The sequence below is a fragment of the Chelonoidis abingdonii genome, chromosome 2 (genome assembly GCF_003597395.2).
Source record: "Chelonoidis abingdonii isolate Lonesome George chromosome 2, CheloAbing_2.0, whole genome shotgun sequence".
In the NCBI taxonomy this organism is placed as follows: Eukaryota; Metazoa; Chordata; order Testudines; family Testudinidae; genus Chelonoidis; species Chelonoidis abingdonii.
In genome coordinates, this window is record NC_133770.1 from 238,964,490 (window position 1) to 238,981,799 (window position 17,310).

Genomic DNA, 17,310 nt, shown 5'->3' on the forward strand with positions numbered 1-17,310 from the left:
CTTGCTAGAAAAGAAGTGAACTGTCTGTGATTCAGCCCTTGTGCATGTGTAAAATTAATGGTTTTAACAACTACATCCATAACTTCCTTCATTTGTAGACTTTTACTACACAGAGCTTCTTGGTGCAAAATGCAGTGTATACTGGTGAAGCTAATTCCTGGTATATTGAGGCTGTTCAGTTTGGTCTTCAATAATCCAACCACACTAACGTTTTCAGAGCACATTGATGGCGCGTCATCTGTAGCCAAAGATACAAGTTTGTTCCATGGCAGCGCAGCTTTTTCAGTGCACTCTTCCAGTCCTTGAAATACGTCGCGTCCCATTGTGGTACCCTTCAGTGGCATTAAGTCTAGCAATTCTGCAGTTGTATTCAAATTACAATCTACACCTCTAATGAACACTGCACACTATGCAGTATCTGATGCATCTGTACTCTCATCAAGAGCAACTGAAAATGCTTTGAAGTCTTTTGCCATTTGAATCAATTGTTTTTGAACATTATCTGCTAAATCAGTTATCCTGCAGGCAACTGTATTGGCAGACAAGCTTATGCCTTCAAAAACTTTCTCTCTATCAGGACATAAAATTTCACTGGCCTTCATAAGGCATTCTTTTAAGGATAGGCCTTCTGTAAAAGGTTGCAATGATTTAGTTATCATTTTGCTTATCACAAAACTTGCTCTTAATGAATCTTCGCTAGACTTGTTAATCTCTGAAAATAAATTTCTTTGCTTGGCAAATGCTGCTTTAAGTTGCCGAACTTTTTCCTCTCAGGTTTTTCAGGCGAATGCATCCTATTTTTCACGGTGCATCGTGTCGTAGCGCGAACCCACGTTATACTCCTTGGGAACAGCAATCGTTTGCTGACAAATAAGGCATTGAATTTTATCTTTTGTCTCTGTGAAAAAAATATAAATTCTCCCGTTTGTCTTGGAAAACTTTTTTTCTTCCATTAGTTTTTTTGACGCCGAAGTCATTTCCGAGAGGTTTTAATAAAATATAAACACTCAGTAATGCACCTCACTCAAATGACAAAACACACATTTACTTTCAGAATTACTTCAGTTCAAGATGGCAGTATCATCAGAAAGACTAACTAAGTAAACACACTTAAAAATAGGGCTCGATATCGTACATTGACTGTTCTAAACACGCCTCTACCCGGATATAACGCTGTCCTCAGGAGCCAAAAAATCTTACTGCATTATAGGTGAAACCACATTATATTGAACTTACTTTGATCCACCGGAGCGCGCAGCCCCACTCCCCAGGTGTGCTGTTTTGCCACGTTATATCCGAATTCATGTTATATCAGGTCATATTATATCGGGGTAGAGATGTATGGATTTACAGGTAAATTGTGACCATGATGCAGCGCACTGTCCTCCATGTTTTTTGGACAACAATTCATATAGTGCATTGGCCTTTTCACTGTACTTGTATAATATTATACGAGAATCGCACTTCACAATGAATATTTTTAATAACAAATATTAGCAGTAAATAAATTTCATCATAAACAATAATCCTCATTGATTTTTCCCCATTCAACAATCTCGACATTATATAAACAATGATGCCAATGTACATTACCTTTCAACAAGTTCCTTCTTATTCCCAATATGCTTCAATTCCCAACACTGTAACCATCTTTTCAGCTGGATTTTAGAGTGCTTTTCAATTAAAGAATGTCAGTTTTGCACCTGGAACATCATTTTCAGTTAATGTTATTGCATAAATTCATTACCAGCTATTGTTAGCAGTATTTTTGCTAAGAATCAGTCCCTGGCCGTCTGAAAGTTTATCTGCTCTATTCTTAAAATGATCAATGACATATGACATTCGTGTATGGTATCAAGCCCTATTTGCATTATTAAATATTTTACAAATTCTGGGTGTCGTTGTGGGCCACAGGAACCCACGTGTTTGAGACCCTGCGCTATACTGTACCTGTTCTTTGCCTAAAAATGATCCAGCCATTTTCAAGGACAAAGCAAGAGGAAAATATGTTGGCCTTGTCCATGTAAATTCTGCCATCCTTTTCTCTGGAAAGCTCTAGTTCCTTTGTACTTTGGAGCAGAGGCTTGAAATCTGGCAGGCAGCAGAGCCGGCTTTAGGAAGCGTGGAGCCCAATTCGAACAGTTTCAACAGGTCCCCAGCAGGGATGACTTAAAAAAAAAAGAAAAATCACCACATGGGGCTTGTACTCACAGGCGTGCTCCGAGTCTTCGGCAGCACCTCGGCAGCGGGTCCTTCACTCACTCTAGGTGTTCGGCGGCACTGAAGGACCCGCCACTGAAGTGCTGCCGAAGATCTGGAGCTAGCAAAGTACCCGCCGTCGAAGTGCCGCCAAAGTCCCAGAGCACTGCTGGGTGAGTAAAAATTAGAAAGGTGCCTCTAGCCAGGGAAGGGATTCTTATTGGGCGCGGGGCCCAATTTGGGGGAATTAGTAGAATAGGCCTAACGCTGGCCCTGGCAGACAGGTGGCCTTCATGACAGATATTTGCCTTTTGACATCCCCAGTTCTGGTGTCCACAATTCAAGAAGGGTATTGATAAATTGGAGAGAGTTCAAAGAAGAGCCACAAGGACAATTTAAAGCATTAGAAAACATGCCTTATCCAGGGTCTGGAAGTTGAAGCTAGACAAATTCAAGACTAAAAATAAGGAGTAAAATTTTAACAGTGAGTATAGTTAACCACTGGAACAATTACCAAGGTTTCTGGTGGATCTGGCAATTTTTAAATCAAGATTGAATTATTTTTCAAAAGATGAATTATTGTGGGGAAGTTCTCTGGTCTGTGTTATACAGAAGGTCAGACTAGATTATCACAATGGTCCCTTCTGGCCTTGGAATCTATTAATCATATGTGGAAGGAGGTTAGAAAGGCAACCTTATTTCTGGCATTTCCTAGCTTTTGACTTCACAACCTTAATAGTGTGTGTGTGTGTGTGTGTGTGTAAAGTAAACTAAAATACACCTTGTTAAAATAACTGATTAAAGTACATTTGGTGATGCATTGTCCTTGTTTCTTTTATTAAATGCTTTGCTGGTTTGCAAAATTCTGTGCAATCTATAGTGTGGATTTCAGTCATTAATGCTGAGATATGTGTGACATTCTGCTGTATATTCAACACTGTTTGTTTATTTTGCAAAAAGCCTTATGTAATCCAGTTTTACTTTAATCTTTCAGGAGAGAGTGACTAAACTCTCACCTCGTCCCCAGACCGAAGAAGAGCTATCTGCCCTGTTTGAGGCATCCATGAAACTTTATTAGTTTAAATATATTGCACGTTCTTTAATAATAAAAACTAACATGGTCTAAACCAGTTCAGGTAATGAAGGAACATGGAACTCTGATGCTTGTATTTTACTATCCACTGCCAAAAGGTCGGGTAATTCATGTTCAGTTCAACACTGTTTTTGTGATTTAGGGGCTGATTGTGTAATCAAAGGGGCTACTCATGTAAAGGTTGTTGGCTCAGATCTTAAGCTTTGCAAAGGACTTCCTCTTGCTTAAGAGCTGGACAAAAAATGGAGATAATTTGTCATGGACATTTTTTGAAAATGTTCAGGGGGTGAATTTTATCTTGTATTATAATTTTCTATGACTATCTTTGTCTTTAAAAAAAAAAAAAAAACTATAAACTGTGTAGGAAAAACAGGCCTCTCTTCCTCAGGCAATATTCTCAAAAATTTGAACCTGCTCAATTCAGAAGGTTCACCTTATGATTTTTCTACCATCTCATTGAATTTGGGGCCTGATATATAAAGATGGTTAACATCATGGGTAAAAAAAAATATAACTTTTTAACAAGTGGGAAAAGGCATCACAAAACTTTTGTTTCACAGTATTTATTTTTAAAGTGGCTTGCCAGGCATTTTTGTCTTTTCATTCAGAAGTTATGCATGGGAATAAGTTTGCTTGTTCTGATAGGTTAGCTGACTGATTATCTGTCAACTGAGAAAGCAAACTGGCAGAAGGGGGATAAAATTCAAATGTAAGTACTAAAATCTTTTAAAACTTTCCTGGATTTTTCACCCTCTGAGTCCCTTTGGGGTAGTGAGTTTTGCTGCCTACGTAGCATAGCATAGCATTTGCTGCCTCACACAACAGTCTTATACAGAAAATATTGGAAAACAGGAAAATTATTTTGAAGAGATGTTTAAAGTTTATTTCTGTTTTGTGGAGTTTTAAATTGAACCCATTTACTGGTTTTCACAAAAGCTCTCTGACTTTTAGTATTGCTATTTTAATCAATATTTTATCGAACTTTTACCAATTTTTTTATTTATTGGAAGCCATGTTGTCTTACTGAAAACTGGGTTTTCTGTAAAAGAAAACTATCATTCATTTTGAATTTTTTTTATAAAAATAGCAATTAAAAATGTTGCAGAAAGTTTTTTCATACAGAATAGAAAATTTTGATGATGTTGACAAATTTGGCAGAAAGTTTTCCAAAAAAGATAAGTTTTCAAAAATTTCTTAAGCAAAAAATATCAGTCATTATAAGATGTTTTCTCTGTACTAGACAACTAGACAGGGCTTTAATGTCTTGTCATAGTCACAGTTTGCTTCAGCAAATTCTGGAAGTTGGCACATGTCTATATCACAGAACAGAAGAGAGAAAAGGGTTTTTTTAATTGAAAAATATTTCTATTAGGCACAGATTTCATTGGCATTGTACTGCAACACTGGCAGCAGTATATACAATACTCATACTGTATTCATTTTAAAAACAAATTCTGATGTTTTTTAAATTCTGTTCAGGCACCAATTTCATGCAGTTGCCATAGCACAAGCTCGGTGTAGGGAAAGCATAACATGCTAGTTAGTTCCTTTACTCAGTTACTTTTACTCTTTACCTCATTATAATTCTGTTCTGCAGCCACCCCACATGCAACTCTTCCAATGAAGTAAAGGAAGGATGTCTTGTACATTTATGACTATTAATCTTGGCTCAGTAAGACTGGTGCCTTCCAACCATGTTAGGACCTTATGATGTAAGTATATTGGATGTGGGGTTTTTACGTCCCTTTAGTGCTTGGTACAAAGTTGGATGGATAGCGATGGCTACAGAAGGTCCTCTGTCTATCCACTGTATGGGTAAAGCATGAACAGTGGCTATACAGACAGCTCTACCAGTATCCCTGAACCTATTCTGAGAACCTAATTTGTTTTTCCTGTCACTTCATACCCATTGCCTCCTTGCTCATTCTAGTGAAAACGCCAACAAGAGCCTCAATTGTGAAAGCTGGTTTCACATGTGGATTTTATTTTCTATATTACATTGTTATCTCAACAAAGACTCACCCTGCACTTAACCTTTTTCTTGCATCTTTTATACATAATTTCTGTTCTCCCTCTCTGTGAAGTTTCATCTTCATGCAACAGAAATGGTACAAGTATCAGAGGGGTAGCCGTGTTAGTCTGGATCTGTAAAAAGCAGCAGAGAATCCTGTGGCACCTTATAGACTAACAGACATTTTGGAGCATGAGCTTTCGTGGGTGAATACCCACTTCGTCAGATGCATGCAACAGAAATGGTACAGTGCACTGAGGAGACAATGTTTGTGGGACTCTATCTTCTAGCCAGACATTTTGGAATTGGAGTGGATGTAGCTTCTTCCAATTGATCAGCGGATGAGTTTGTTAGGTATGTTATTTCTCCTGGGTGTTTTGATGGGTAAGAAGGAAAGTGGGTCTTTCATTCTATCATGGTTCTTATTTACCATTTATATTGGTATGCAAGTGATTAGTAGAATGGTTTCACTACTAACCGTATTTTATGCTTTCATATAGCCCCTTTAATTGAAGGAACTCAAAGCAATTTACTAACATTCATGAATTAAGCCTCACAACAGCCTGTGAGGTAAGCTAATATTATTACCCCTATTATATAGATGAGGAGACTGAGAAACAGAGCAATTAAATGTCTTGCCTAAGGTCACACAGGAAGCTTGTGGCAGAGTCAGAAACAGAACCCAAGTCTCCTGACACCTAGTCTTACGCATTATCCATAAGACCATCCTTCTACTACTAATTATTAGCCAGTGCTGAAAACTATGTGAGAAGAATCAGGAGAGATGAATCAATCTGTAGCAGGGTGGTTACTCTGCTCCTGCCCAAAAGGGCTTAAATCAGCCCTGGAAGGGGGCTGTGACTGGAGAAAGCAGCTCTAAAAGGCTGGGCTGATTGGGGGAAGTGGCTGCAGCTGGGGCTATGCCCCAAACCGACTCAGCTGGCCCTATAAAAGCAGAGAAGCCCGGGGTAGACAACAGTCTCTCTCTGTAGAGGGAGATGGGCCTGGCTGCAGGGAGCTAGAGACAGGGTACCTGAGCGGAGCTGGGGCTGGGGAAGGTCAGAGGAGCTGGGGAGCTTCTGCCTGGAAAGCCCCAGGCTGTGGCCTAGCACACAGCCAACAGGTACTGGAGACTGCAGAGGGCAGCCCGGGGGTAGGCAAAGGCAGCAGGTCCAAACCCAACCTTGCCTGTGATGAGTAGGCTGATGCTGCAAGTCTGCCCCAAGGTGTGGGGGCTAGAAAATGACTGGCAGTAGCCATATACTGACGTGAGGTGGCGATAGTGGGTGGGGGTTCCCCTGTGAGGGGGAGACCCGGAGGTTAAAAGGGGTTACTGCCAGGAGGCAGCACCCCAGGTAAATGGGGCACCGGGGTCCCTGGAGGGACATGGGGGCCACAGGTAAAGTGGATCACCGGCCTGCAGAGGGCACTCCCGAGCTAGAACGGGCTAATTCCCAGAATTCACCAGCAGGAGGCGCCACAGGGGTGAGTCCGCATGTCTGCACCATCCCATTCAAATAGTAACAGTTTGACGGTGCTAGTGGTGTTAAATTCAGAACAGGATCCAGGATACAAGTACAGTTTATTGGCAGTTTTATCTGCCACTGAGTTAGAGGTTTTTAATGTAATAAAATATACTGTTCCGTACCTGAAGGTCCACATTTTCAAAAGTATGCACATATCTTTGTGCAGGTCCAGTTTGCACTCATGAATGTGGGACTTGTGCATGTGTGGTTACAACTCATGAACACTCATTGTTTGGGCATGTGTAGAAAATCTGAGCCACTTGTTCGTCATCTGATTTATAAAAATGTTAATGCCTCAAGCTCTAAAGCCTTCCATAATGTATTTTGTATAGTTTGAATGGTGCCTTTGGGAGCTATTGCAGTACAAATAATTATGTATTTCCTACAAATATAAGCATGTGAAAATGTTTGAGAACTGTGTTTTAACTGTCATGTTAACTTGAATCTTGAAATGTACCTGGTGAATCCAAACCATTCAGAGGAAATAAGCTTTCATTAGCTTCACTGGGCAATATGATTATTCCTGATTAGATGCTTACTCAGTGAGCTGACAATATGTTGACAAACCATTGCATTGTGGATAATTGAAAAGAATGTCCAATTTCCAAAAATAAAGAGCATCCTATCTACTGTACTGTCTCTGTCTGAACACTTATCTGGAGCTTGACTACATTACCCGCTGGATCTATGGGCAGCTGGATCAGTCGGATCCAGTGGGGGTTGATTTATCACATCTAGTCTAGATGCAATAAATCAACCACCAAGCACTCTCCCATCAACTCTGGTACTCCACCAGGGTGAGACACGAAGTCGACGGGAGATTGTCAGCCATCGACTTACCGCAGTGAAGATACCGCGGTAAGTAGATCGAAGTATGTCAACTTCAGCTATGTTATTCATGTACCTGAAGCTGAGTAACTTAGATTGATTTCCCTCACCCTCCAGTGTAGATCAGGCCTTGGACACTGAATATTCAATATATAGAGTTTAAGTCCTATTATAAATGGTTACAAGACCAGCATATTTTGAATGTCATATTGTTAGCAGTAGAGCTTGATTGATGTTTACATGGATTCAAGGACTTTCTTAGGGATAGTTTACATTTAAATCACAAAAACAATGAGGAGTTCTTGTGGCACCTTAGAGACTAACAAATTTATTTGGGCATGAGCTTTCGTGGTCTAAAACCCATTTCATCAGATGCAGTGTATATTAGGATCTTTATTTTTTTTAAAAAGTCCAATACCCAGAGCAGCAAAGGAGACAAAAATAGACTGACAAATACTTTTATTTAAAAACACTTAACATGGGTTAATCTTTGACAACTTTTTTTGTCTTATGTAAGTAGCTCTGGAAAATACAGGGCAAAATCTAAGGTCGGTTAGCACATGCACTTAGGGCAAGTCTACACTATAGCACTTCGTTGGCACAGCTGCCTAACGGTAGCGCATCTGGTGAAGACATGTTATGCCGACAGGAGAGCACGCTCCCATCAGAATAATTACTCCACCTCGGTGAGAAGCGTCAGCTATGTTAATAGGAGAGCATATCCCACTGACATAGTGCCGGTGTAGAAGCGCAAAACTTGCGTCACTTGGGGGAGGGGGATTTTTCACACCCCTGAACAATGCAAGTTAAATTGACTTAAGCGGTAGTTTAGACCTGCACATAGTCATCACAACGTATTTACTTTAATGGGGCTGCCAGGGCTATGAGCATCTGGCCAGGTGCTGAGTCAGCAACATTTCTCACATTCTACAGATCTGAAAAACAAAGGAAAGAGGAGATGTTAATGAAAAGACATATAGCAAGGCTAAGTTACTACTCCCCCAACTATATCTATGTACATTACTATGGTGCTCCAGCACTCATGTATATCATTCCTACCACCCTTGTATCTCCTGTCCAAGGAGCAATAAAACCCCTGGGGCCTCACTACATCAGGTGGGGCAGGGGGCAGGAACAACTTGCTGCAGGATACTGAAGGACCAAAAGGTATGTCTTCCCAATGGGCTCAGCCCATTCGTGGCTCACAGAGGGAAGGAAACTTAGGTCAGCTACAAAACAAAGCAAACAAAGACAGAAAACAAATGGCAAAACCAAAAACTTACAAACACTATTGAATGAATAAAAGAAAAATCAAGCTCCTTATCTCCTCAAGCACTGACAGGCTCGGACAGCATTTCAAGAAAAGATGGGTCCCTTTCTGGCATGACATCTCCACTGATAGTGTGCAGAGGGAGCATTATATGTCCTCTACACTTTCTGTTGCATGCCCAGATTCCTGTACAGGACAGATGCATTTGAAGCATCCCTTAGTACAACCCATAAAATATAGAAAGGTGCAAACAGATATTGTATATTTCATAGGCACTATGTACCTGCTTGAATGCTTATTTTTTGCAATCTTAACACTCTTTTTAACTTTGTAAAATACGATTATAACTAATGTTGGCTCTGGTCTGCAGGTGACTATCCTTTCTGTGAAACAGAGCGTTTATTAAAGCTGACATTTTCTAAGCCATCTTATATTTTTATGATGTATTTACTTAACCTATTTGTATGGTGCCTCTCTCAAAGCATCTAAGCCCCATCCAGTACAAAGCAATACTAGTCAAAAATCCTAACGTTGGACTTACAAATGAATTGTGCCTGAGGTAATACTGTCCAATAGTAGGCCCCAAGTCAGGACCTGTTTGGGGCTACATTTAAGCATGTGCTTACAGTTATGCAAAGAAGTGCTGTGCTGAATAGGGATGTAGTTAAAAAAATGCCTAGAGGCTTTCCTGACTCAGGACCATACATTTTTAAGGAGCAGATTCTATTAAACTAAAAGTATCAAACCTGAATCAGGGAGCATTTGATAGTTTCCATGATCACATCTCCCCTTCCCCTCCCCTGGTTATTATTTTCCAAAATCACCCTGACTGATGCTGGACACTTTCAAAGTGAAGTGTCCAGCATCAGTCAGGGTGATTTTTTTTTTATTTTTTTATTTTTTTGTTAAATTAAGGTTAAGCAGAGTCCATTCTACCATTTTTGAATCATGGGGCAGACAACAAATGCAGTTATCCCATAATAAATATATGTGTAATATTAACCACACTATTTTAAAAAGAGAGCTATAACAAAAACTTCTGAAAGATGAAATTAAGCAAGGACATTGGACGCCCTGAGCAAGGCCTGTCACTTGGTTTTGGTAAAAAGATTTAAAAATAAAATGAAAAAAATTATGAAATCACTTATGAGATGTTGTGATTTTTAGAAAAGCCTTTGCCATATCACTGCACATGCTCTTGCGAATAAACGAACTCCACTGCAGGAGCAGAGGCTGCTGCAGCTGGGACACTTAGTGGGAAAGAGATTAACACTCTGAATATTTGGCTCCAGACAATCTGGCCTCAGTTTGCACATGCAGTTTTTGCAGACTAGTCCCTTAGAATGCATATGTTGTACAGTAATTCATTCAGACTCACTTTGCTCAAAGAAAAGTTTGCGCATGCATATTCTATCACTTATGTGCCAGGGTGCACAGTGGATTCCCTCACACAGTTGTGCATGTGACGAAGCAGAAGCCATGGTTTGAAAATTTTGTCCTAACTGTCCCAATGAAACATAAGACAACTTTTAAAAAAACTGCAATAACAGGAGAAAAACTGCAGTTGGCTGGAAATTAACATTTCCTGACAATTTTCTGTATCCTGTACATTCTAAACTTCCATTAAAAAAATTCCTGTTGTAATGGCCATCACAATATAGACTAGTTAAAAAAAATTTACAGCCAAATTAAAAAAGCTAAGAACCAATCTTCCATAATCCCGTTCATCTCAATGCAGTGTTAATTTCAAAGTCTAAATAGAGCCATTTTCAGGCTAATAACGAGAGCAAGTCAAAAAATATTGTTCAAAACTTTCTGAGAAAAATTACCTTTTTCAATTTTCTTAGAAATCTGAGGGGGAGTGTCAAACTTTTCTATATTTTTGGAGGGGGAAAATGAAAAAAGATTGTTTTAAAAAATGGAAGCTGAAAAAAATTGGTTTTGTTTTCTCAAAAAAATTGGATTTTTTTTTTAAGAATCTCAAAAAATATTTATTTTCTGACCAGTTCTAAATGTAATATTAGATAGCTGCCGGTTTTCACCCTCCTTTCTCTAAATGTGGAAATTAAAGGCAAAAACTGTTCATGCAACATGAAGGTTGCACAGTTAAAAATAAATTGAAAAAAAATCGGTAAGTGCAAAAGTTAAAGTTCCGAAAGCAAGGTTAATGTGGGTACATTGTTAAGACATAGCACCTGAGTCTACGCTCAGCTACGCTGGTGCAAATGTATTAACGCCTTGTATTAACCTCCATTGAAATCAATAGAGTTACACCAGTGTATCAGGCCTATGTCCTAGTTCTGTTCCTGTTTTCTGGTTAAAGGTTTAGCTTAATACAATATTTTTCTGTCATAAAATATATATCAGAATATAAACAGAATATGCAGTATAGATTGGAACCTTAACTTTTACACTCTGACCTTTGATCATTTTAAGTTAGCCACCTCCATGGTGCATCAGTTGTAGTTTTGTGCTTTTAGTAGGAGGCTTTCTGTAAATGTTTAACCATAAAGCTTAAAATTAGCTATGTAACATTGAGATGCTGATTTACATCTGCAATCAAATGGATAACACATTTTAAAGATTGATTGTCAAAAGCGCCAATCCATTGCTGCCTTGTTATGGGTGGTGTCACTTGCTTCTATGCGATTAAAGGATGCCATTGTGTGGCATTGTTAATGTTGCTGTGGACACAGCTGTGGGGATTTACTCTTTGTGCAGAGTTTCTCTCTTATCAAATGAAAGTTGGACAAAGAATAAATCATCACTGAAAATATGGATATATATTTTAAATAGATATTGGGCAAAAAACTGCTTTCCTCTTCCATAAAAACAAAATGCCAACATATAGCAAATTTTGCTTTTCTGACCTTTGTCACCTTAAGAAAGATTAATGGTTGTTTATATTAGAAATCCTACTCTAGCCAGGGACCTGGATGCCACTGGGAACGATAAACAAAGCTGTTTTTCACCCCTAGGTCACTAGCACAGATCCTATCTAGGTCTCCAATGACCATCATGGCTGCTGAGTAGCCTCTGTGCAGTGGGTTGGTGATCTTAGTCCAGTTCCCAGCAGACAGGTCTCTGTATCATAAACACAGTTGCCACATTTGGTGCCCTTATGGCTAGTCTCAGAAGAGAGGCCAAGGAATAAATGGGTACAGAGACTGAACTTCCTTCCTCCTACATCATTAAAACCAATGGAATTATGCCATTGACTTCAATGGAAGCAGGGTCACTCTCCCTTTGAGAAAGTCTGTTGTAATAAGTGGAGCCTACTTTAATTGTTAGCCTAACCAGTGAAAGGTGGGTAAAGGTTTATGAATGATCACAATGAACTGTGTTATAAAATTGTGTAAGGAAAAGATGTAAGAAGACTGGACTCGTTTAAAGGGTTTATTAATACCACTCAAGGATTGTTTTAAGACTATGACTGGTAAACCAGAGGAGCAGAAATTAATGGACCAAAATTGGTGCTTCAGAAATTAGGCCTAATTGTGAGCAAAATAATGAAAGGATGGACCATTCCACACATTGCCTTTTTTGGGGACCTGGTAGAAGAGACTTTGGGAAGGACAAAAAAACCTTTTTACCATCACTGCAGAAAGGATTGTCACCGTGACACCAGACCTTGCTACTCCCATGGGGATGCCGGGACATCATCACTGCACCAGCAAGAACCCCAGACAGACACATAAAGAATCCCTGCTCTGTTTTCCCCTCCCTTGTGTGCTCTTATTCTCCCACTCACTGCCGCCTGTCCAATCTGTCTCTGTGGGCTTTTATGCTGCACAGCAGCAGCATGGTGAGATGAGACAGCCAGTCCAGCTCTGCACAGCCTGAGAAGGACAAGTGAAGGAGAGGGACCTGACCAAACCAACCAGAAAAACAGCTCTTGTAGTTCTTCTGCCAGCCTAAAACATCTGTCTGTGACTGACCAGCCACCCCAGCAAAAGCTGGATTTTCTCCATCTTTACTAACATATCTCTTATCTTCCTTCTTCCTGTCTGTTTTATCTAAAGTAGGAACATCAGAACATAAGAATGGCCATACTGGGTCAGACCAGAGGTCCATCTAGCCCAGTACCCTGTCTTCCAACAGTGGCCAATGTCCTGTGCTTCAGAGGGAATGAACAGAACAGGTAATCATCAAGCGATCCATCCCCTGTTGCCCATTGCCAGCTTCTGGCAAACATAGAATAGGGACACCATCTCTGCCCATTCTGGCTAATAGCCATCGATGGACCTATCCTCTATGAACTTATCTAGTTCCTTTTTGAACCCTGTTATAGTCTTGGCCTTCACAACATCTTCTGGCAAGGAGTTCCACAGATTGGCTGTGTGTTATGAGAAGAAATACTTCCTTTTGTTTGTTTTAAACCTTCTATTAATTTTATTTGGTAACTTCTAGTTCTTGTGTTATGAGAAAGAGTAAATAACACTTCCTTATTTAGTTTCTCCATGCCAGTCATGATTTTATAGACCTCTATCATATCCCCACCTAGTCATCTCTTTTTCAAGTTAAAAAGTCTGTCTTTTTAATTTCTCCTCATATGGAAGCTGTTCCATACCCCTAATCATTTTTGTTGCCCTTTTCTGTACCTTTTCCAGTTCCAATATATCTTTTTTTCAGCTGGGGTGACCAAATCTTTTTTTCAGCAGTGTTCAAGATGTGGGTGTACCATGGATTTATATAGACACAATATGATACTTTCTGTCTTATTGTTTATCCCTTTCCTAATGATTCCTAACATTGTTAGCTTTTTTGACTGTCACTGTACATTGAGTGGATGTTTTCAGAGAACTATCCACAATGACTTCAAGATCTCTTTCTTGAAGAGGTAACAGCTAATTTAGACCCCATCATTGTATATGTATAGTTGGGATTACGTTTTCGAGGTGAATTACTTTGCATTTAACAACATTGAATTTAATCTGCCATTTTGTTGCCCAGTCACCCAGTTTTGTGAAATCCCTTTGTAACTCTTTGCAGTCCGATTTGGCATTAACTATCTTGAGTAATTTTGTATCATCTGCATATTTTGCCACCTCACTGTTTACCCCATTTTCTAGATCATTTCTGAATATGCACAGCAATGGGCTTAAATTGCAGCAAGTGAGGTTTCGGTTGGACATTAGGAAAAATTTCCCAACTGTCAGGGTAGTTAAGCACTGGAATAAATTGCCTAAGGAAGGCATTGTGGAATGTCCATAATTGGAGATTTTTAAGAGCAGGTTAGACAAACACCTGTCAGGAATTATCTAGATTATACATAGTCCTGCCATGAGTGCAGGGGACTGGACTTGATGACTTCTCAAGGTCCCTTCCAGTCCTATGATTCTGTGTTAAACAGGATTGGTCCCAGTACTGATCCCTGAGGGATACCACTATTTAACTCTCTCTCTCTCCATTCTGAAAACTGACCATTTATTCTTACCCTTTGTTTCCTATTTTTTAACCAGTTACTGAGCCATGAGAAGACCTTTCCTCTTATCCCATGACAGCTTACTTTGCTTAAGAGCCTTTGGCGAGGGACCTTGTCAAAGGCTTTCTGAAAATCTAAGTACACTATATCCACATGCTTGTTGACCCCCTCAAAGAATTCTAGTAAATTGGTGAGGCATGATTTCCCATTACAAAAACCATGTTGACTCTTCCCCAACAAATCATGTTCGTCTAGGTGTCTAATCATTCTGTTCTTTACTATAGTTTCTACCAATTTTCCTGGTACTGAAGGTAGTTTACTGGCCTGTAATTGCCAGGATCGCCTCTGGAGCCTTTTAAAAAAATTGGTATCACATTAGCTATCCTCCAGTCATCTGGTACAGATGCTGATTCAAATGATAGGTTACAGACTACAGTTAGTAGTTTTGCAATTTCACATCTGAGTTTCTTCAGAACTCTTGGGTGAATACCATCTGGTCCTGGTGACTTATTACTGTTTAATTTATCAATTTGTTCCAGTCAGGAAAATGACTCAGAATTGAACAACAGAACTAACCCTTTTTTCCTCACCAAAGACTGTTTGACTAAGAGACTATAACGAATATTTATCATCTCCAAAAAGGGACTTTGTTAGGTATTGATTGATCATTTTGCATAATCACTTGATTTCAGCTTCAGTGCTCTTTGCCTCATTTTGGTTCCTCTCCTTTTGTGTGTTTCAATCAATACATTTCTAACCTTTGACATGAATTTCCTAATGTGTTTGCCATGGTACTATGCAGACTGATTTCTCTGTATACCAAACCTTGTTTGTCACTGTTTGATATAGGACAGTGACAGCATCTCATTAACACATATGACTCTGTGTGACTTTATTCCAGCTAAATTAAAACAGGTCCTTCCATAGTGTGATTTGAAGCATAAGTATAAATCGGTGTTGGGGGTTTTTTTGGTTTTTTTGGAAGTTTTTTTGTTGTTGTTGTTGTTGTTCTTTGAAACAACTATTTTCTCTGGCCTGTGCTGTGTGTGTGTCAATGTTTGAAGGCAAGGTCAAAGAAATGGCCTTGCATTTGGAATGGAAAGTTGTGCGTTTAAGGCAGTTTTTAGATCATGTGAGAGCTCATTCCACCATCTTAGACTTGCTCCCTCCCCCCCCCCCCCGGTCACTTTCTGGTGCTGTCAGTCTGGCACATTTCATAAGCATTCCTTTTATATTTAAAGTATAAGATCTACCCTTGTGATGTAATTAACAAGGCTATATACAATGATGCAATTGACAAAATATAGCACTAACAGGAAGGGAGAGATTTTCAAAGCAAGGTGAGCATATTGTGATACAGCATGGCCAGAGGGCAGCATAAGAGTGTTAGCAGGGGGCCTTATTCCCTGCCAAGGGAGGAAGGTTTGCTTTAGATTAACTAGAACAGCTGTGGCCAGTTAGAGCACCTGACTTCATTAGGCATGATTCCGCTATGGATATAAACCCTGCCTTCAGTAACAGTTGGTAGGTAGGGAGAAAGTTGGATGGAGCAGAGGCAGATGGAGAGAGAAGGTTTGTCAGAGAATAATGAAGGTTGAGGAGTCTGCGGTGATGGAAGCCCAACAGAAACCTAGTAAGGGCACCAGCTTGTATAGAAGAGAGGCGAGAAGCCTTCACAAGCTGATGGAGAGAGGGAAGTAACCAGGGAAGAACGCTAGTCAAGTGTTCACCACACCCAGGCCTGGGTTGGACCTGGATAGAGGGCGGGCCACGTCCCTCCTCTCACTCCCTCTCACGGACACAAGGAGTGATAAGAAATGGTTCACCAAGCATATCGCCTAACCTACCCAGAGAAGAGAAGCTGAGTTGCACGTATTCGCAGGGCAAAAAAAAATGCAGGCCGTTATTTACAGGCTGCACGTGGAACAGACATACAGGTAAGATGCAAGAAGATGGTACGAGGCAAACTGCAGACACACACACAACTAAAATTATCAATTTAAATTTATTGGAGATAGTTAAAGGGTTAGAGAAGACTATATAGCTAAAGTTTACGAACTAAACCAAATGCCTAAATATCTACAACAATTACAAAAAATCAGCTTATAAAACGATACTACAAAACAAACACCAGAGCAAACGTAGAAGCTCATTGAAACACTGGAGCTGAGAGAGAGTTCGTAGGTGATCCGCTTGGTTACGGCTACGCATCTAACGGACACGTATTCCTCTCTCGCGCTCGACATGGCAGGCCACCCTGAAGTACTCTAGAATCACGAATGTCTAGTGGACGGCCCAAAACCTGTGTGGTTCCCTCTGATGACACAATGTTACAACCAAATAGGGACAGTGCCAAAAGTCGCTTGCCCAAGAAGGAGATCATGCTTGTGAAAGATAACACGAATGAACCAGAAGGGCAGGGCATACGTCTGCGTCTATCAGATCAAGACAGGAATTATGACATCACAGAAGTGTCATAGGGGACGGGGCCCAAAACCTGTGTGTGTTCGCCTCTGATTGGCACAAGCAATGTTTACACCAAATAGGGGAGCAGGTGCCAAAAAGTCTGGCTTTGCCCCCAGAAGGTGAGGTAATGCATATTGTTGTAGAATGGATCCAACACTGAATGACAAAAGAAGAGGCCAGGGCAATACCGGTCTGGGCAAGTACTACAGGATGCAGACAGGAACTTATTTCAACAAAAGCGCGAGACCCAGAGAACAGTACCGGCAATTTGCCACAATATACTTGCATGTGCATAACATGCATGTGAATATCTGATATACAAATGAGGCATTTGTACAATCAAGTAATATGCACCCACAAGTATGTGTGGAATTTTCACAGTTTGAACATCTGATCCTCAAGATTTAATATGTTTCCAAGAGTTCCGGACTTGGTGGTAATGGTGGTGAAGACAGGAGCAATTTACTGATCTGTACCAAACAGTGTTCTTTT

At 40.0% G+C, this 17,310-nt stretch overlaps 1 protein-coding gene across 2 annotated transcripts in view; it reads left to right on the top strand.

Annotated features, from left to right (window-relative positions):
• The window catches only part of ADHFE1 (alcohol dehydrogenase iron containing 1), a 36,746-nt gene extending 33,403 nt beyond the window's left edge, over positions 1-3,343 (top strand). For both annotated transcript variants that reach the window (XM_032777030.1, XM_032777031.1), the window contains one exon: positions 3,194-3,343. In XM_032777030.1, the coding sequence (XP_032632921.1) occupies positions 3,194-3,277 (84 nt within the window). In that variant the 3' untranslated portion in view covers positions 3,278-3,343. The remainder of the gene's footprint in view (positions 1-3,193) is intronic.
• The last annotated feature ends 13,967 nt before the right edge of the window (positions 3,344-17,310 follow it).